Genomic DNA, 21,763 nt, shown 5'->3' on the forward strand with positions numbered 1-21,763 from the left:
ATATCGTGTTTTTTGTGCACGTCCACCATACACAGATAACACAAACACTGTTGATCAGGGGCCCGTTCTTCGTACGTCGCTTATTACATCCGAGATCAAAAGACACATCCAAGATGATATCATCGTGCTAATCATGATCCGGCTAATTGGGTTCTTCGAACACAGCTGTTGTTTATGATTAGTATCGCTGGATTGAGTTATCTGAGAGCATTGCGCGTTCTTGCGTTGGTTTAAATCGGGATATGTATCGATAGTAGAAATAATGATCAGCAACGCTGTGATTGCCTGTTCAGCATGGCTAAAGAACGCGCTCAGTTTTCCTCTCAAGCAGAACAAGAGCTTTTAATGGAAGGTTATGCCCAATTTGAACGTTTAATTCAAAATAATTAAATGCATAAGTGGTGTCCATGTCAGATGTTTCCATCACTTTCTACAGTATTTATTTGAGCATTTTTTATTTATTTCATATTTTACATATTTATTTACATATGTCAGAGCCACCATGGACCCAGTAGAACATGGGAACAAGTAAAAGTGAAGTACAAGAATATTCTACAAAATGGTTGCCTTCACTTCTTATACAGTCTTTATTTTAAAAGCCACTGTTAAATGACGTGTCTATTTATGACCGCCACCAAGAAAAAGGCTGAAAGATTACAGGTGGTGGTCCTGCACCCCCACAATATACCCCAGCAGAAGAGCTGGCCCTTGGGTTGAATTCAAACCGAGGGCATCCCTGGAGGGCATCCCTGGAGGCAGCTCTTCCTTATACCCAAAGCCAGGGACCAGTAGCAGCAACACCTACATTACTGTTAGGCTAAATGAGCTTTTATTTCTCTTAGTATACTGTAAAATGGTTTGTTGCTGCATTAAATGAATTTGGTACAGTCATTTCAAATGTTTGTGAAAGTGAAAACTAATAAACTTTTAGTTCCTATAAAATATGTTGCCATTAGTTATTGATCACATAATTTTTTTTTACAGTGTAGTTAATTGTAATGACATTATCCCCCCCCCCCCAAGAGTGCAACACTTTGTAATACCCATTTATTAGGAAGAACCTGTAAGTGCATAAATAACTTAACTCTAATTTGTATATACTTGTGTACCTATTCTTTCTGTCTGCAACATGAATTGCAGGAGTCCACACCTAGAGAAAGGTCTACAGAAAAGCTCACAGAACAGTCTGCACAAAGAACTGATACAGAGGTGGGCAGTGTTTTACTTTTGTCTTTTGTTGCATGAGGCATGTTTTGACCCTTTTTTCACAAAATTACACAGGGTGACATCCGTTTTCTTTATAAATAATCTTTTAAATAAAACTCAAGGAACTAAGCATATTTGTCTTGTCTTTTATTCAGTAAAAAAATGGTGTTCCACAATTCTGTCCCGTGCTGCTCTGCCACTAGGTTGGTTCAAGTGCAGTGGCTGGAGGTCATCATCAGGCTGCACCCCCACCACAGGGGTCCTCTTCTTTCTGATGGTGGCAATGTTATGCAATATGGCATATGGAACAATTATGTCACAGGCCCTGTCAGGTGCAACACTCAGACTTTTCAGACACTGAAATCTTCCCTTTAGTTGCCCAAAGGTCATTTCAATGCTTGTCCTGGCTAGAGCTGCATTGTAACGGGTTTGTGGTCCAGGGTTTGGCTCAGGCAAGGACGTCATAAAATACTGCCTGCAGGCATAGCCCCTGTCTCCAAGCAGGATCCCGTCACAATCCCCTGTATAATGGAAAAATGCAGTTCTGTTAGGCTCAGCATAATACTGTGTATAATACTGTGAGCTTGAAATGTATGTTCCCTTACCACGTTCAAATAATGTGCATAAATGTGACTCTCTGAAAATTCTTGAGTCATGCACTGATCCTGGCCATTTTTCTTCCACATTGGTGACGTGGAGCATACACACCATCGAAGAGATTTTAGTCAGTCAACTGCATACTTTTTGATTTCATTACTTTTTTTCCATGAAATAATCTGGAGTATTATAAATTGTAATAGTAATTTACCTGCACATTTACACTATGAACGCCCTTTCGCTTTACAAAATCCCCCTCATTATATTGATATTTTATAATTATAAAATTATATTTTGCCTGGGGGGGCCTTGATGGGGACATGTGTGCAGTCTATGGCACCAATCACGTTAGGGAAGCCTGAAGGACACAAACTGTTATTCATACTTATTGGTATGGTCATGATTGCATGTCATTAACAATTATAAATGTTCTTGCAATAGCTAAAAAATCCTGCGGTTTTAAGTGGCTTAGAAATAACACAAAAACCCCTAAAAACTGCTTGAGCGCCAGGTAAAGTTTGCGAATGCACACAGTCTGTGCTGTTGTTAAAGCCCGACTCCTCCGTGTTAAACACGTAATGTGTGGTTCCAAATGAATGATGTAAATAACACCCTTACGAAACTGTATCTCTCAACAATGACGCTATCGCGCTGCGCTAAATGATCCTTTCTATTCATTCGAAAAGCTCTGCGAATTATTCTTGCACCTTCCGCAACAGGTTGCTGTCGTAAAAATGGACAAGACATGGCTGCGACAGACTTACCTATCTCCTCCGCTTATAAAGCCGCAATCTAATCCTGTTTACATGAAGTAAGCCTGCTCCCGAGCAGGTTCAAGCTTACGGACCTGTTGCTATGACAGCAAGTCCAGGATGAGCGTCCAAGAACCGAACAATCCAAGATCATGCCAAATCGTCAACAATCAAATCCAGCTAACCGAGTTAGCGACGTACGAAGAACGGGCCCCTGGTTAGAAATCTGGCAGCTGCATTCTGAATTAACTGTAGTTTGTTTATTGATGATGCAGGACAAACACTAAGTAGCGCATTACAGTAGTCGAGTCTTGAGTTCATAAGTGCATGAATAAGAGTCTCCGCGTCAGCAACACATAGAATATTTCGTAATTTGGCAACATTTCTTAGGTGGAAAAAGGCTGTTTTTGTGACATTTGAGATGTGATTTCGAAATGACAGGTTGCTGTCTAATATAACACTTTTACTGTATTTGTTGGCCATTTTTTGTGTTTTCCTGTTTGATGTAGCTGGAAAGATCTTTACTTAATATACAGAGAGGCCGATCAAAAGCTCTAAGCAAAGATCATCTGTTTTCCTTCTAATCCATAGAACAGTGGTTAGAACCTTGGGTTTTCCAGCAACACACTCTGGGTTCGTATCCCGGTCTGACAGCAAGACTGAGCCAATACAAGATATGGATCTGGCAGATACTGAACAGATTCGTGGAGCTATAAGCAAACAGGGAGTATTGCTTGGAACACATGAGACCCAGCTCCAGAGACTGACCGGTGTTGTAAACCAGATTGGGGAATCGCTGCAACAACTAGAAACATCCTTGCCTCGAACCTCTACAAGCACTAGAAACCCCACCATTAACTGTACCAATGTCCCAAGAACCAAAGATTCTAACCCCTCAGCGCTATGGCGGGACCTGCAAGGGCTTCCTGACTCAAGTGTCACATCTTTGAACTCCAACCAGCCACCTTTGCTTCTGAGAGGGCTAAAATTGCATCCGTTATCTCCTCGTTGAGTGATCGTGCACTGGATTGGCCCCCACCATCTGGAGACAACCCTCCCCCATCTGCTTTGATCAAAGAGTATTCACAGAGACTATTCAACAAGTGTTTGACCATCCAGTCAGTGGTTGTGAGGCTTCTAGGAGACTACTAGATCTTCATCTGGGCATAAATCTGTGGCTGACTACGCCATTGAGTTCCGTAGTCTGGCCTCTGAGAGTAAGTAGGATTCAGAGGCACTCATTTCAACCTTCTATTGTGGCCTTTCTGAAGGGATTAACCCAGAATTCTCCTGGACCTCTGGAAGTCTCCCCTGTTGGGGCTCTGCGTGCAAGGATTCTTGTACCTCTTCTGCTTTCATTGTGGTCGGGAGTAAATAAATTCTGGCAGGTATTGAAGAGGTGAGTGCAAGTTCCTTAAATAAGCCACAAGATCTAAAGCTCATGCCTCCTGATTATTATGACATGAGAGAAGTCTTTAGCAAACATCGTGCTACTAAGCTACCCCCTAATAGAACATATGATTGTGCTATTGACCTTCCTCGTGCACTCCCTCCTAGAGATCACCTATATTCCCTTTCTGCCCCAGAGACTAAGGCTATGAATGAATATATCCAGGATGCTTTGAGTTCTGGTTTTATTCGTCCATCATCTTCACCAGCTAGCGCTAGATTATTTTTTGTCCCAAAGAAAGACTATCGTGGACTCAGTGACTGTTAAGAATCGTTACCCTCTCCCATTAATGTCATCGGCTTTTGAATTGCTCCAGAAAGCTAAAATATTTTTAAAGTTAGACCTGCGAAGTGCATATAACTTGGTACGCATAAAAGAGGGAGACAAATGGAAGACAGCCTTCAGTACCCCAACTGGCCACTGGGAATATCAATTCATGCCTTTTGGGTTAGCTAATGCCCCAGCGGTGTTTCACGCCTTCATCAATGACATCTTGAGGAACATGTTGAAAAGTTTCGTGTTTGTCTATATAGATCACATACTGATTTTCTCAGACTCGCTACAGGAACAAATTCACCATGTCCAACGGGTCCTGAAGAAGCTTGAGAATCACCTTTTCGTAAAGCTTGAAAAATGTGTTTTGGATGTGCCCCAAGTCTCATTCCTAGGCTATGTTGTCTCTAAATGGAACCTGATAAGGTATCTGCCATCAACTGGCCCCAGCCCAAATCACTAAAGCAGGTACAATGATTTCTTGGTTTTGCCAACTTCTAGAGAAAGTTTATTCGCAATTTCAGCGCCATTGCAGCACCAATCGCCTCACTTACTAAGGGTTCATCTGCTCGTATCCACTGGACTGCTGAGGCTCAGCAGGAATTCGACAAGTTAAAGGGACTGTTCTCTTCTGCCCCAATCCTGGTACACCCAGACCCTGAATTACTGTTTATCGTGGAGGTAGATGCACCAGCAGAGGGAGTTGGAGCACTGCTCTCCCAAAGGTCTATCACAGATAACAAAGTCCATCTGTGTTCTTTCTTTTCCAGACGCCTGTCGCCAGCTGAGAGAAACTGCGATGTGGTAACCGAGAGCTCATTGCTGTGAAACTTGCACTGGAAGAGTGGCGCCACTGGCTGGAAGGGGCCAAACATCCTTTTATTTTATGGACAGACCACAAAAACCTGTCCTACCTACAGCAGGCAAAGCGCCTTAACCCCCGGCAGGCCAGGTGGTCTCTTTTTTTTACCCGTTTGAATTTTGTGATCTCTTACAGACCTGAATCCAAGAATGTTAAGGTGATACCTTGTCACGCCAGTATGATTTTTCCCAGAGGCACCATTCCCCAGAGTTCATCATCCCCAGAGACTGCATTCTTGCACCGGTTCGTAATACCATTGAGGATACGGTGATTGTGGCTCTATGGGTTGTAAACCTTCCTGATAAAGTCCCAGCAGGATGCTTGTTTGTGCCCAAAGAAGCAAGATCCGAGGTCCTCCAGCGGGGTCATACTTCTGCCATTGCTGGACATTCAGGAACAGAGAGGACATTGGCCACCAGACGTGTCTCTGAATAAAATCCAGAGATGGCAAAAGAAGTCCTATCTTTTGTACAAGCCTGCCCAGTTTGTGCTCAACAGAAATCCTCTAATCAGCGCCCTGCCGGCTTTATACATAGCTTTCCTGTCCCACAATGTCCCTGGTCTCATATCTCCATGGCTTACCGACATCTGAAGGTAACACTGTTGTACTAGTGGTGGTGGACCGCTTTAAGTCCGCACACTTCATTATGTTACATAAACTCCCTTCAGCCAAAGAGACTGCTGAACTTATTCTTCAAAATGTGGTAAGAATCCATGGAATTCCAGTGGATATTGTTTCAGATCGAGGTCCCCAGTTTGTCTCGTTACTGGAAAGAATTCTGGTCTCTGTTTGGCTTTTCTGTCAGTCTCTCCTCAGGTGAGTTGGAGAAATACCTTCGCTGCTTCACGCTGCAGCCGTCCTCCTGGAGTTGTTTCTTGCTATGGGCAGAGCTGGCACACAACACCTTACGCAGTTCCTCCACTGGTCTATCTCCATTTAAGTGTCAATTTGGATTTGAGCCACCATTGTTCTTCAGCCAAGAGATAGAGGTTGGAGTCCTTAATGCTGAGAGATTTGTCGAGCGTTGTAGAAGGACATGGAAAAGAGGTATGCGGACAAGAGATTACTAAATTGGTGTGAGAAATAAAACATATTGGGTGTTTAACTTTTAGTATCAGTATTAATAGGCGTTTTTTTTTTCGTTAAGAGGGGAGAAAGTGAATCATACGTTTGTGTGCGCCAGGAACGGCGAGACGCCTTGAGAGTGAGTCTTTTCAATGTTTATTTCTCTAAGAAAAAACTGTTGGCGTGCTTGTATGTTCTTTGGAAATGTGTACAAAGTGGTGTAATCTGAATGTTATCGGGTTCTAAATGTTCATACAGTTTTTACTTTGTTTGCTATGCTATATACAGGAAAGACGCGAGTCTGTCACATGCTGTGCTAGTGTGTCTGTGCACCAGTGTGAAGAAACAACAGTGAGTTGAGTTATTGGTATGGTTGTGTAATATGCTTGTGTACAGTGTCACTGAGACAATTATTAGTTTAATGGGTAAATTATGTTCAACATGTACGTAATATATCGACCATTCAGAAAAGTTTAAAATGTTATGGAGATTTTACTTTCATTTATTTCTTATAGAATTATAGCAGCTTAATTTGCTTTGTTTTGACACTCTTGTATTTGTTTATTTTCCAGCTGCTACCGTTGTCTATGTTAGCCATAAACATTTCCATTGTTGTGTATAGCACCCCTCGCTAAATCCCAAATTGTACACTAATTAATGCTGCACTGATTAAAGTGTAGTCTGGAATAAAAGACCCCTTTTTGACTTTCATCCTCTGTCTGGTGCCATTGCTTTTGCACGGTCCCGGCCACACAATGTATTTTTGTTTTTGACAAATGTCCCAGTGCTACTTAAGATTTCGCAAGAATTACAAGTTTCCCCACAAGTTACCCCATAATTATGAACCTCATGCAATTCCATGTTTGACTTCCTTCAGTCAAACCAGTCTGAAATAATGTCTATCATAAAAGTAATCAATGGAGCCCCAGTGTGTTATTAGGGCTGCATTGCAGGTGTTGATGCCCAGATAAGATTTTTCTATGACGACCAGCCTACATAATTTTCTACAAGTGACCAGTTTTATCACTTTACAAAATAATTCAAGGTCAATGTACCTACCCGGAAAAGCTTAAGCCACCAAGGAAGCAAAAAGTGCACAATATGCAAGAAACTCAGACACAAAATTAATATATTGTTTTCCACACTATCTTTGAATGGTCAGTAACACATGGCCCCCAGAAATAAGACAAGAAATTAAAATAGTCATGAAAAAGGTCATGTGATCGTGGTTATCCCGTGACTTGCATTGACAGGGGACTTTCCAATCTTTCCCGTTACAAGGGAGACACAAATGCATGTTTGTGATTCAAATCTGATTTATTTCCACATATGAATGAGGCTTAAACCAACTTCTTTGCTTTTTCCTTTGTCTTATCCGATCTGCGCTACATGATAAAACGGATTTGGGCCACTTGAAGAATGCGGTGTAAATTTGGCCTAAATGTATTAAGTCTGTGAGAGGAAACTTTTAATATTTTAATAGCTGATTTGTCACTTTTTTGTCACATCTAGCACATAAATTTAAACATTTACACTGTCTGTAAAAAGGTAAAAAAGGGGTGATTTAACGATATCGATACATATATAGTTAAGGTTTGAAAATAAATTATCCTTAAACTCAATAATTCAATTTTTCATGTTTAATGTGTAGGTACAGAGCCGACTCTGTCAAAAGCACCAAGTAAGGACAGAATACACAAGAAGCAATCAACCACGCCACTGGATTCCCGTCATAGGGCCAATGAGTGGCTCTTACACAACACATTTTTTCTGCAAATAATAGTGTTTATTTGATGCCACATGTAATGCAATGCCAGATTTTTTATAATTCATTTTAATTTAAGCATCATGTCACTGCTTAAAATAAATGAGCAATGTCAAATAAACTTGTAGTTTTCATGTACATTAAACAAAATTATGCCTTTGCATTAATAAGCTGTAGAAATCTACAAATAAACTGTAGAAACAATAAAAGATTTCAGTTACATGCTTATGAATTAATCATAGTAATTATGGATCTCACCGGATGCCACGACTGCCTGAGCGTGCATTCTTCTTCTTCGTCTTCTTCTTCTTCTTCTTCTTCTGTATGGCTTTCATCTGTTCTCTATGTTTCTGCATCATCATAGCAACAGACTTCTCATGTCTCCTGTTGGAGTTCTCTATCATCGCTGCAAACTCTTTAGCTCTGTTACTCTCAGCTTCAGCGCTCTGTCTCTTGAACTCTTCCATCTCTTGTGTCATCATGTTTGCCTTCTCCTTAAAGCCCTTTTCCAGCAGAGAAGCTTGCTCCTTCAGTTTACAGTCCATGGCACGCTCAGCCTCCTCTTTTTGAAGCCTAATCTCTTCATCCATCTTCTCCTTCATCTGTTTCATCCTCTCTTCATTACTTTGTCTCTCTGCTTCCATCTTCTCCTCTAGTTGCCGCTGCTCCTCCTCTTTAGCTTTGATTTCCTGGTTCAAGAGGGCTGCTTCCTTTTCTTGCTCTGGTCATTTATTAACGAAACAGATAGAAAACATGGTTTACAAATACACAAATAGTTACATATTAAACAAATTTTTTATCAATAAGAATATAGCAGTACTGATCTTGACCACATTGACACTGTTCTAATAATGACATAAATAGCCACCCTTAACTAACGGGTGCAAATCTTTGACCCTTGAAACAATCTTTACCATTTCGTCATCTTGGAATTATATAGTTCTATCAGAGTTTTTGTCAAAATTAAAAAACATCACATAGTCATCGAGTTGTCGCAAATTAAGAATGTTAAAGTTGTGAACATTTTGTTACTTTTTTAAGAAAAAACTCAAGTCAACTGGAATGCAGAAACTTTGAAGCACAATATCTGAAAACTGCTCAGATAGAACCAAATAATTTAAGGTGTTGATTTGGTCTTACTTTTAGTTGTATTTTTAACCGTATCAACTGTTACATCATCTTGTCAATGTCTACATGTCCTTCTTTCTTCCAACAGCACAAGGAACCTTATACAAATTTACAAAACTGGGATATTAGGATTTGAAAGCTTGAGACTCACCCTTAATCATTTTTTCCTTCTCAGTCAGTTTTTTGTCAGCCTGCAGAATGGCTTTAGAATCCACAGACTTCTGTATCATAAACTTCTTTAGGACCTCTTCAGCCTGTTGATGTACACACAGAAACAATTGATAATTATGACAACATTGATGAAAGTCTTCATATTTCCGTCATGTATATAGATATTGAATTTAGAACCTTGACGTCCTTATTGGTCTGTCTATTGTATTTCTCCACAATCTCCTCCAGATCCTTGCAGAAGATATCATAGCCACCAGGTTTGGCAAAGAACCCTTGCATGAGTTTTTCCGTCATTGTTTCAGAAAGGGATGACAGAAGATTCTCACATCTTCTCTTTGAAGCTTGCTCATTGTGGCTAAGGTATTCATCAAAGAGATTTTTGATGGTTTCCTACAATCATAACATTTACAGAGGACATTTAATAAAACCAAACTCTGACATCTCTTCATGCCATTGTACTGTGATGAGATCTGGCCTACCTCAAGAGATTTTAGGAACTTTCCCTCAGTGTCTCTGAAAGAGCGTTTCATGAAGGTTTGTGTTGCCATTCTGCTGAGATTTTGGTGTTCAGTGGACACATCCTTCAGTTCTAGGGGGAAGGACGTCTTCAGTTTTTCCATTCCACTCTTGTAGACCTCAAGCCCCTCCTTTACTGCAGCTTCATTCTCAATCATTGCCATAGCAATCACAGCGTTCTCCAGACATGGAACGGCCCCACTAGAGATTGTGTCCACATACATTTTTGCCAGATTACCCAAAACTTAAGAGAAGAAAAGAAGACCAGAAACACATTGATAAAGAAAAGAGAATCTCCACTGAACAATGAACAGTTGATAGTAGATATTTTCTCTCTTTACTTACCCCTGCCAGTGACAGTGTATCCATCTTTCAGCGTCTTCACTTGGCTGTCCTTAAATACAAACTTGCAGAAACAATCTGTGACCTCCAAGAATTTCGTATCAAGGTCAGAAGGATTCAAACTCTCCAGACGAGACACTTTCTCCGGAGCAGTTGGAAACGGGAAAGTGAAGCATGTCCTGGAATGGAAGAATTTTTGGATGCACTCCCTCGGCAGATTGTGCTCCATTACTTTTTTCGAAGTGCCTAGAAAACATGAACACATACTGTAGTTTCAATTTTTCTGCCATTCCCCACTTTGCGTGTAGGGAAGGGTTCGGAGCCCAAGCTGTCCCCAATCGCCCCAACAAAATGGTAAAAACTTAAGGTCAACTGTCTGTCTTGGGTTTTGTCTGCTGGTGCCAAATTTCCAGTGTTATTTTCATTCCATGTCACAAACTAATCCATTGATAACCTTTATACCCGATACCGCCTCTCCACATTCAAGATTTTGTTCTGCTTCAAACATTTATTGATGGATACCTTATCCTTAGCCACACGCCTGTCAAAAGATAACATTCTGACGTGAAATCATTCTTGTAGGCTACTATGGTTCCATGTGGCATTTTCTTCGCAGTCTGGTGTTGTTCTAGGTAAGGCTTACATTTAAATGTGTCATTGTTTAGTTTTGAGTTTATGGTCAGAAATAAAGGAATTAAAAGAAATTGGCACAAAAATGACCAAATTTCCTCTAGTTTGTTTCGCCCCACTTGTCATGTCTCTATTCCCCACCCGCCCCACACTTTGAGAAACGCTGCTATAGACCTTTACAATTCATATATTATGAGTCTTAAAGTACCACCTCCATAAATGATGACTTTGAGTAATGCAACAAATCTTTTGGGAAATACATTGAACAAATCTACTCTCACAAAGTCACTGCGCAAATAGTCCCGCATAGCCAGACCTTCATACTGAAGGTCTAGAACTTATCGTCGCTTTCCTTGGCCAAGGCCCGCCAAATAGGCCATATGACTGACAGGTAAAGCAACCAATCACGTTTCGTCTAGAGCCGCGTTATTGTTTAGAGGCGTGGAAATGTCCCCGCAGTAACAGACCGGTGTAAATTCATGAACGTGTCAAAAGTTATAAAGAGTTTATGCCGTGAACCTCGCATACATTACTTATAGCAACTGCTGTAAACACGACAGCTTATTTCTTAGATCAGACGGCTTGGAGTTGTTTCCAGGCAGTCCGTAAAGAATGTGACACGCACGTCTACAGTAAATCCTGTTAAATGTAACCAATCAGATGACAACTCCGAACGTACTGAAGTGTTTTAAAAAAGTGTGGCATAGGCATCAGACATTAAGCCAACGGATCGTGGGCGTGAGGTCTGAGGCTGAGACTACTGCGCAAATAATTTGAGGGATATTTTTAATTACCAGGTTTTAGCTTTAGTGCAAACTCTAGGTACTCATTCTCTGTTGCATCTTTGCCATCGATCTTAAGCTCAAGGGTAAAGTCTCTCACAGCCCAGATGAATCTAGGGAAGAACTTCACAAACTTGCTTGAATCATCGGCATCCTCTCCTGATGATTTGACCTTAATGCACTCTGTTAGTTCAGTAACATATCTGAGAGTTTGTTCAGGCATGAAAACAAAACAACTGTCAAACAACAACTCAAGATGCATAGAAGAAAAAAAATTACTCCTTAAGGTAAATCCATTTTTAACAGTTACTAAAACGTACAGAGCCTAGCTATGTAGGAAACCATGACATTAGAAAAAGTATTTGGCATGCTGTCCGGGGAGCGGGCTCTTAGCGCACCCCCGTGTTCCTGTGGGAGAAGTTGGCTCGAGGAGAGAAGATGGAGCAGGTGGAGGGATGCTGTGATATCTGATAGCGAATCAGCCAAGCTGATTATCTGCTCCTGCTCCTCCCAAACTTTGTTAATTTAACATCATTAAAACATAAACAGCACTAAAGTTACAAAAAGGGACTTCTCTTGCTGTGACTACAAACTGATGTTGTATTTGCACAAATTTGTAAAATATATACAAATGATTTGACCGGAATGTGGATTGTCAGAAGGATACTGCAGATCCTCAATAGCCTTGTTGTCAATCGTCCCTCGACTGTTGTAAACAAGAGTGCTGCTCAGTAACACAGCCAGACAGAAGATATTGGTGTCATGCTTTGAGTCCCCCTGTCAAAGAGACAATCATTGGGTTGGATACTAAATTAAAGATCAAAGGTTGTTTATGGACTACAAGATGTTTAATAGAAGTAATAGGTTTTGTTAATAGAGTAATTGTCTAATGCAACTGATGACAGTGTATGGTCCTTCTTGTTATTGCAAATAAGTATTTGGTGAGGTCAGTTCCACATTTTTATCATCTCTTGTTAGTCATTTGGATGCATGGTCAACCCTTCAAACTTTGACGCTTCTAGTGTTTTGGTAGTGTGGGTGCTCTTTCACCTTGTCCACGTCTCCAAGTCCCTCAGTGTCCAGCAGGACCAGAGTGGTCTCTTTTTTAGTGGGGTGGGGCACACACCACATCCAGATTCCCTTCGTCTTGGACTCAATTGTGCTGCCCAGTGCAAACCCTGATAATAGCACACCATCAATAAATAATAAATGTTGTTTCTCTTGTGTAAGATGCTATCGGTGCTGCATGTGAGGGTCCAACCTGTTTGTTTCCCAGCAAGACGGTTCATCAGGTAGGACTTCCCCGTGCGGTAGAGACCCACCACAGCGACCACCACCACCGGCTGCTCAATCTTCTGCAGGATCTGCAGTGCCGACTGCTGCACACACAGCTTCCCATCTGACGTCGTGTCAATGAGGCAAACCGGTTTGTCCATGTTCACTGGAGGCAAATGAGAAGATTATTAAATTTGGATTTCTGTTGAGCTTAGATTACATGAGAAATATTCCAGTAATTCAATAGTGCAGCTGTGCAACTTTGTCTTTTTCAGTTTTGGGAAAATACACTTTTTAACACACTGAAATAAAATATTCTTGAGGGTAGTAAACACTACACATGCAAATCAGTTAAAATTAACTTAAATATATATTATGCCATAGGCCTCTCCCATGAATACAGGTAGTAGTCCTTCTGACTGCCCTCCTTAGAGACTTGATTTACACACTCCGGTACAGTAGGTGGCGGTATGCACCTGAATAAGTTGGTTGCGATCCGCCATAAAACTTACAGAAGAAGAAGATGACTGCCCGCTTGCTCGCTGGTGACGGAAGTGTGTCATACTTCCGGGTCACACAGGTTTTGAACATTGAGACATGGAATGCTACTGACCGCTGTCTGCCCGTTCTGCCTTCACGGCCACTGGGCAATCACGGTCGAATGTGTGAGCCTCCAGTTTTATGTGGGCCAGTATTTTAAACTGTTTGAATGCAGCTGAAGGGGTTTGTGTTTGTGTCCGTTTCACTCTTTTAAGCATTGCTGCTGCTGGGTAATATCCATTAAAAATTTTGAATTGCATTTCTTTGACTTTAGGAGGTATAGGCCATTTCATGAATTTGATGTACTTTTTTGTTATTTTTGTCGTCATAATGCCTTATTTTTAAATTTAGGTCAAAATCATGAAATAGTTTACCTTTAAATATTTTGCTAATACAATTATTATTTAAATTTTTGCTATTTAGGGGAACTTGGTTTAATTGCAGTTTAGGCAAGTTTATTTGACTTTTGGAAAAATGTAAATAGTTTTGTAACAAATTTAATAAGTCTATTGGTATTGCTTTACATACCTTATTGAACTTTGTATATTAATATTGTTATCACTCTGTTGTTCCACAAGGTGGAGCCATGTGGTGTAGAATTATGAGTAAATACCATCTTCCAGTAATGAAGAACTTGTTGATGATATTCAGACAGTTTAACGGGCAGTTTGGATACCTCGAAACCACACTTTAAAAGAAATTCTAAGCCTCCCACTTTATCAAACATATTTTTGGGAATATGATACCATATAGAAACAGGTTTATCTAAAAAAGCTTTTAACCAGTTAACTCTAAAAACTCCAACCATAGATTCAAATTCAATTGTTTTTAATCCCATTTTATTACAATCCTTTACAAGTTGTGATTTTTTGAACCTAGACCATAACCTCCTCTGTATTGTCTGCTTTCTGCTTTGCCACACAAAGTAAACTATGTGTCTCGGTTCAAATCTGAATTTATACACTTCAACAAACCATCATTAAGTGTTTACTACAGTGTTTCAATAAGAACACTTGTGCATAAATAAGACAAGAGGAGATCATACAAACCTCAACAATGGTGACAAACATCAAACTAATTCAGATAAACAGATCAACTGCAATGCAGATTTATTTTGTTGGTTGTCACAGTTCTTGATGTTTAATTAACAGTTTTAAAAAAATAGTTTTTGTACCATTGTCTAAATCTAACACATTAATAACACATCCATGTGCAATATTTCAATAACCACACAATGATTACAGTCACCAATCACATGATCCCAATGGATCTTATTTTGCATTGCCTCAACAAATGTATTATCACACACTGTCACAAAATTATTATTCAAAGTACAAACTTTCAATTTTTCATAGAACATACCTACTGTAAAGTATTATCTTCGTCCATGCCCACTGTATAGTATTTTTCTATTATTGTATTCTGTATTTATGCACACTGTATATCCTGCACTTGCTAATTGCACTTCTGGTTAGACCTAAACTACATTTTGTTACACTGTACTTGTATATGTGTAATGACAATAAAGTTGAATCTTGTCTAAAAAATACAATAAAAACCTATTATTAAAATGTAAGCGTTAAAAGCCCAACTAAAGCAAAAATTGATCGCAATAATGGTGGTGTGTTGAAACGTTTACATTTAGATTTGAACCTAGCCAAAAATAGAATTTGAGATAAAATTATAAAATTACTTGTAACAAGTTGACATATTTTAAGTTGGTCCAAAGTTTAACTTTCTTCACTGCACAACTACGAGAGCGATGTTGCATGTGTCTATTTTTTTTAATAGACTTTGAGTTTGATCTAAATTGTATTTAATAAAATGACGACTTAATAAAATTAATAAAATTCAACTTAATAAAATTAATTGAATGAGCCTGTTTTTATGAGTAGAAGCGACACATATTTATTGGATGAAAAATTTTCACTGAAATATATCGAGTTCATCCAGTGAGCTATTTTTTGGAGAGTATAGTTTACTTTGCTACCTAATATATTTAAGTACATTTTAACTGATTTGCATGGGTAGTATTTACAAGCTTCAAGAAAAACAAATGTCTGTGCATATTCGTCAGAACTTGTACAATGGACACATAAACATATTCACTACAAATGATTAAAGCGCACTAATGGCTTTCACATTGAGCTCATAATATTATCTAGAACCACCAATCAATATAAATCTCATAGAAAACTATTGTCATTTTTATAATAATCATAACAGTTATAATAAAAAAACAATAACAATAGTAATAATTAGTTGACTGTAAACTGCTAGAAAATCATCCTTCTGACCCAGAACTGTATAAATAGACAGAATAAAGAAATGCAACTTACCTTTATTTTACTTCAGGAGCTCCGAGTTGTACAAGTGGTGGACTGAACTGTATTATTACCTGTATATCTTAAACAGTCTTTAAGATCCAGCCCACCTTATTCTAGGGAATCTCTGTGGTCTCTCAGTTTCTCTTTAATTGTTCTGTATGACTGAGCAAACAGGTTTGTGCTGTTTAACGCTTGGTTTTACTTTTAAATCAGCATCTGCAACATGTTTTCTATGTCTTTATATACTTCTCATTTATATTCAAAATTATTTACTTGTTTATTTTTACTCTCTCATCTACAAACAAAGCACTTGTTAAGTTTGTTAAACTTTCTTTTAGTGTTGTTTGGGGTTATTGTAGGAGGGTGAATATATTTAACCTGTGTTGCAAAAGTCAAATGGGGACAAGGGCTGAACCGTAACATTCCAGAAGAAAAGAAGTAAACAGCTTTTCACCGTTTGTTTCTCTCTCTCTCTTTATCTCTCGTCCCCCTCCCCTCTTTCTCTATTTTACTGGAAATTGCAAAGCTCGCTTTTACTCAAACCTAAGTTTATTACTAAAAATGCATTAAATGTGTCAAATACGTTACGTTGGATAAAAGCATTTAAAAACATAAATAACTATTGTGTCTTGTGATACACATAACCTTGTGTCTTCAACATGGGAAAAGAGTAGATCCTGGATTTTGTGAATTACCAAACTGGTGCCTTGGTCTGACATGCTAAGGTTGTTCGAGACATTAACTTCGTACACGCAGCTGATGTCAAATAGGTTAAAGGTCTATTAAGGGGACATTTTTAGGCTTTCACGGTGTCAATAAAAAGCTGTTATATGTTGTGTAGACAACACCCAGAGGCAGGCGGCTCTTACAGGAATCAAAAACTTTATTGAAAAGAGGAAACTGGTCGGGGCACATATTCTCAACCACACGAGGAAAACCAACACGAAACAACAGGTGCTTTAACATTATAAATAGAAACATTAAACCAGATCATTCTTGGCGTGATTCAAACTGATACAATCAAGAAAACATTGCAACAATGTAACTGAAGCTTCTGAGATGACTTCATTCACTATCAGCATTGATACCGGCTCTTACAGCAAACCCGCTGAGGGGTGTTCATACACTCACACAGCTTTTCAAATAACTTTTCAAACAGTTGTAATTTCATATATCCTTTATTATTTGGGGGATAAATATCCACACAGAAACATATAGAAGTGATCTAGACCCTATTATTCTAAAAAATACCTTGGTCAGTCTAATCTAATTTTACAGAACATGTACTGTTGTTCTAGACAAATCAAACAGAAATAAACAAGTGTCATGATCACGGGTGGTGAGACACAGACAGAGGACCCAGGTGCAGACAGCGGGTAAGGGGTTAACAGATTTTTAATAACAAATGATAAAACAAACACCCACGAGGGGGTAACAGAACAAAACATGGAATATAATAACAAGACAGGACAGGACTAAGACTAACTACACTTACACAAGACTAAAATAAACTTTAAACATTAACTACACTAATCCAGACTAAACTAGACTAAACTAGACTAGACTAGACTAGACTAAACTGACAAACACCCTTCTCTTCGCTCTCTCAACGGAGGCAGTCGCATTTTTCTTGCTCCCGTCCTCCCCTTTTTCTCCTGCTGATCTTGTGTCTCGTCTCGTATCATCTATTGAGAGATTTTCTCTGCACTGCTCTACAACTGAAATTATGGATCTGATCAAATGGTCTCTCAACGCTATTGACACGATCTTCTCGACGAGAAGCTTGGGTTCGGGGGAACCTGCCTGCCCTGACGGAACGTTCGCAGATGGCTACACGATGGACGCCTGGGAGAGATGGCGGATCGTGTGTCTGGCTCCTCTTTCCGTGGAGGACATTGAAGATGTCTACCTATTCGGAGCCATGATAACAGGTATTATGCTGATTGGATTAGGCTGTGCCGTTTGTTATCGAGAAATTAAGAAAACGGTAACAGCTCTCAAAAGTCTCACAAGGCTGCCCGTTATGATGGAAGTCGTGGGAAGAGCGGTCAGCTCTGGAAATGAGACTATTAACCGCAATATGGATTCTATCACGGAGAAGCTCACGACTTTGCAAAGAAAAATTTATATTCTTGGAGACCATTTTGGACAAAGAGAGTAGCCGTGGAAATGGAATGCGGTTGCTCGCCCAAAGACCAAACAATCAATCTTATCTCTTTCGACTCCCCCGTATCAGCCTTGGCCAAGGCTGCTGCTAGAATTCAACCCTGAGTGGAGCAATACGGAGAGACGCTCTTGCGTACCTCCCCCATTCTACTGAAACACCTGCATAGACTATCACACAGACTCTTACAAACACACACACAAACATAGGCCGCACTCGAGGGCGGACAAACCCACTCCCAGATCCAATGCCTTCGTCGCTTTGACCCGCCAGCCTGACAAGTGGGTCTGCATGCGGCGCCATCATGGCAGCAGAATCAGATGCTGCTTGTCGGAACTGGATTACCTATCCCTGTTGCAAGTCTTGTCTTTGGTGTATTGTGTACATGTTTTTCTCCCCACCTTCCCCATGTTATGCTTTATCTTCTTCTAAAAATACATTTCGTTGCACTGTACTTGTATGTGTGTAATGACAATAAATTGAATCAAATCGAAAACTCACGAAACAACCACAATGAACCAGCACAAGACAGAAGACACAAGGGCATTATATTAGGGACCAAATCAAGATGGGAACAGGTGTAGGGCATGAATCAATAACGAGGAAACGAGAGGATGGGAACAGAGACGAGACCGGAAAGAGTGTATGGAAGGCCAAAAGGGCCATAACTGCATCTCTCCACACAAGATATGAGACTATGTCATGATCCTGCCACTAAACCAAGAGAAACAAGAGGAACCTTGACACAAAAAGGATAATACAAACAAAAGGAACCGTCACAGATTTTTTTATTTAATGGTTGCAATTAGATTCGTATTGTTTTTTAATGGAAACTTATAAAGAATATAAACCCTGGACCAACTTAAAAAACTTACTTCAACTTTGGATAAACAAAAAACAGTATACTGTGAAGTGTTACAGCCAATATAATTTCTTTGGTTCAAATTTTAAAATGTATTTTTGTATTAATCAAAATATTTATTTTACCGAAGTCAAAATGGTAAAAAGATAATTTATTATCAAGACCAAATAGCATTTTCTTACTTTTTTTAAAATTTTGCAATAACCTAATGTCTAACTTATATTTACTATTAAACCCAACTGTAGCTTTTACTTTTAAATTATGTTACAGGAAATTTAATTACATGTTCCGCGGTTGATTATGATCAATGCTAAAAGTTGTCATAAATGCAAATGTCAATCATTGCATTTGCACACTGTTAAAAAAAGTTGGATTAGCTTCAAAATGAGTCCAAATGGTAACAACAAGTAAAGTTGGTCCAATTGAAATTTCCCAGCTGACAAGACAGTAAAAATGATTAATTGGAAAATTACTTCAATTTTTCATTTATTTAGGTGTTACCAATTGAAATTGATCCTACTGTTCATTTTTGACAGTGTTCAATAGGCCTTCAGTGTGATTAGGGCCTTACAATTTAGTGGTGTTCTAGGTCCCATCCTCTAGTCTAGGGCAGAGGTTCTCAATCTTTTGCAACTCATGTCCCACCAAGGAAAACTCAGAGGACTACCTTTTCAAATTTGATAGTATGAACACAGAATATTACCTATTAATATTAATATTACATTAATTGTACATATACTCTGCTAGAAAACTGTTGTATTTTCACTGGAAAACACTTGGCTTGTGATCAGAAGGTTGCCAGTTCTAATCTCAGTGCCAGCAGGTCATTACTGAAGGGCCCTTGAGCAAGGCACCTTGCCCCTGATTGCTCTGCAGTAATGTAAACAGTAAACTTGTAAGTCGCTTTGGATAAAACCAAATGAACAAATGTAAATGTAAACCTACCTTGGCTTTCCTATTCAGACAACAAAAGTTGACATAGTCAAGATTAAAATGTTTACAGCTGCAATAAATGCGTTTTCAGAAGATGTGCACAGGAGTGCAAACGAACAAATGTCTATCCGCAACCGCGGCAAAACCTGCGTGCGCTCCCACACCAAGCCAGCAGGTCATAGCCGGTTTAGATTTTATGTAACTGTAATTTCACAACAAGATCCATCGCAGAACCCGCAGAGTAACCTGGGTTTTGACATGCAGGCCCGAGCTCAAACGCACCATCAGAAATTAATGCCAATCATTTCTGTGTTTATGTAAAATATTTTAAATGAAACAATCTACAACTGAAAGGCTACAAATAGCAACTATAATTTTTATTTCACTTATATTTGTCACAGTGACGTACACTATCGCCGGTGGCAGCTCACCACCTTCATGGCACTTTACCACCGCGGTACAACATACTTTGACACTTTTGCTTGCACAGGACTGTCTCTCTTCTCAGAAAACGAGCCATTTTACAGTAACATCAATTACTGTAACCTAATTTATATTTGAAGGTTGTAACGTGTTAGTTCAATCTGACAGTGTGAAGTGATTGGTGTTGCGACATTCAAATATAAATTGACTTTTAGATAATGCATCTTGACTCGACTTTGTTGACTCGAACATGTAAATTCATAAGACTTCATAAATCATTACAAAATAACAAAATGTGTCAATTTAAAAATAAATAGAAATTAATTTGGTGGTAATCTACCACTGCCTATAGCCTACGGCCAACCAGATGACGCTCCGAGGCCCACCGGTTGAGAATCACAGCTCTAGATAACATATCTCCAACAAAAACTAACACAGGATTGTATATGGATTGGAACACGGAAAGAGAGAGAAATGTGTCAACTGATTCATATCAATGAATGTATTTTTCGGTTAGCCATTCCTTCTGTGGCCTTTCTTATTTACCTTAACACAGTTTATGAGTAACATGCGTCATGCATGATTGATTCACAGGTACACATATTATTTTCAGCATTTTTAATGGTCAGCGATCCTCAGAAGTGAGCTATGATTGGAAATAAAGATAGTCTGTGTTCTTTTTTTCTGGAATGTTAGTAAAATGTTTCCGTGGAATGGTGTGACAAAGAAAAAGCAAACATTTAAACTTTGTTGTGTGTGGTTGCACATTTTGGAAACTCCCCAAACTTGTATATCTGTTCTTGTATCACATGTTGCAGTTGCAGATATTTAAGTGAAATCTTTGATCACAGCCAAGTCAAAAATCTCAAAGGTGGACACAAGGTCACCGGCAGAGGTAAATCTACGTCTCTTAATATTTTATGTCAGGCAGATTCCTTTGCATCTAATTCAGTCATCATTTACTCACCCTTAGTTTGTTTCAAACCTATATAGATTTCTTTGTTCTGTTAAACACAAAGAAATATATTTCTCTGTGTTCATCAGAACAAAGTAATTTAAACGGATATGAAATGACATGAGGGTGAGAAAATGATAGAATTTGCAAGGGCTTCCTGACTCAAGTGTCTCTCGTCTTTGAACTCCAACCAGCTACATTTGCTTCTGAGAGGGCTAAGATTGCATACATTATCTCCTTGTTGAGTGATCGTGCACTGGATTGGGCCTCAACCCTCTGGAGACAACAATCCCCCATCTGCTCTGATCTCAGGGTATTCACAGAGACTATTCAACAAGTGTTTGACCATCCAGTCAGTGGCCGTGAGGCGGCTAGGAGACTACTAGATCTTCATCAGGGGCATCAATCTGTGGCTGAATACGCCATTGAATTCCGTACACTGGCCTCTAAGAGTAGGTGGGATTCAGAGGCACTCATTTCAACCTTCTATCGTGGCCTTTCTGTAGGTGTTAAGGATGAATTAGCCAGTAGAGATTGGGGTACAAGTCTAGAGGAACTCATAACTTTAGCTGTCGGAATTGATAACCGTATTCGTGAGAGAAGAAGAGAACGCTGCACCTCCAGAGACATGTCTATGTTATCATCTCCCTGTGTCCCAGAAGTTTCCCGTTTAACTCCACAGACATAGAAAGAGCCTATGCAGCTTGGCAGGACCCGTATTTCACCTAAGGAGAGGGAGAGACG

The 21,763-nt window shown here is 39.4% G+C and overlaps 1 protein-coding gene across 1 annotated transcript; it reads right to left on the bottom strand.

Moving 5' to 3' along the window:
• Nucleotides 1–445: 445 nt before the first annotated feature.
• On the bottom strand, nt 446–16,069 carry LOC306893011 (guanylate-binding protein 4-like). Its single transcript, XM_079454454.1, has 11 exons — nt 15,695–16,069; nt 12,802–12,981; nt 12,591–12,718; nt 12,208–12,317; nt 11,553–11,743; nt 10,132–10,374; nt 9,750–10,030; nt 9,448–9,660; nt 9,251–9,353; nt 8,230–8,692; nt 446–1,727 (listed from the first exon to the last, which is right to left on the bottom strand). Exons 2-11 carry the CDS (start codon nt 12,974–12,976, stop codon nt 1,718–1,720), a joined length of 1,917 nt encoding a protein of 638 aa, XP_079310580.1. The 5' UTR covers nt 12,977–12,981; nt 15,695–16,069; the 3' UTR covers nt 446–1,717.
• Between the last annotated feature and the right edge of the window lie 5,694 nt (nt 16,070–21,763).

This window comes from Barbatula barbatula (assembly GCF_947034865.1).
Source record: "Barbatula barbatula genome assembly, chromosome: 4".
NCBI classification, from domain to species: Eukaryota; Metazoa; Chordata; class Actinopteri; order Cypriniformes; family Nemacheilidae; genus Barbatula; species Barbatula barbatula.

What these genes read in the sequence shown, in the direction of transcription:
- LOC306893011 (XM_079454454.1), bottom strand. Translation starts at nt 12,976, where the DNA reads ATGGACAAACCGGTTTGCCTCATTGACACGACGTCAGATGGGAAGCTG. An exon ending in GACTTGGAGACGTGGACAAG is followed by an intron (nt 12,318 to 12,590) that starts GTGAAAGAGCAC and finishes TCTCTTTGACAG; the next exon opens with GGGGACTCAAAGCATGACAC. An exon ending in AGTTCCTAAAATCTCTTGAG is followed by an intron (nt 9,661 to 9,749) that starts GTAGGCCAGATC and finishes TTATGATTGTAG; the next exon opens with GAAACCATCAAAAATCTCTT.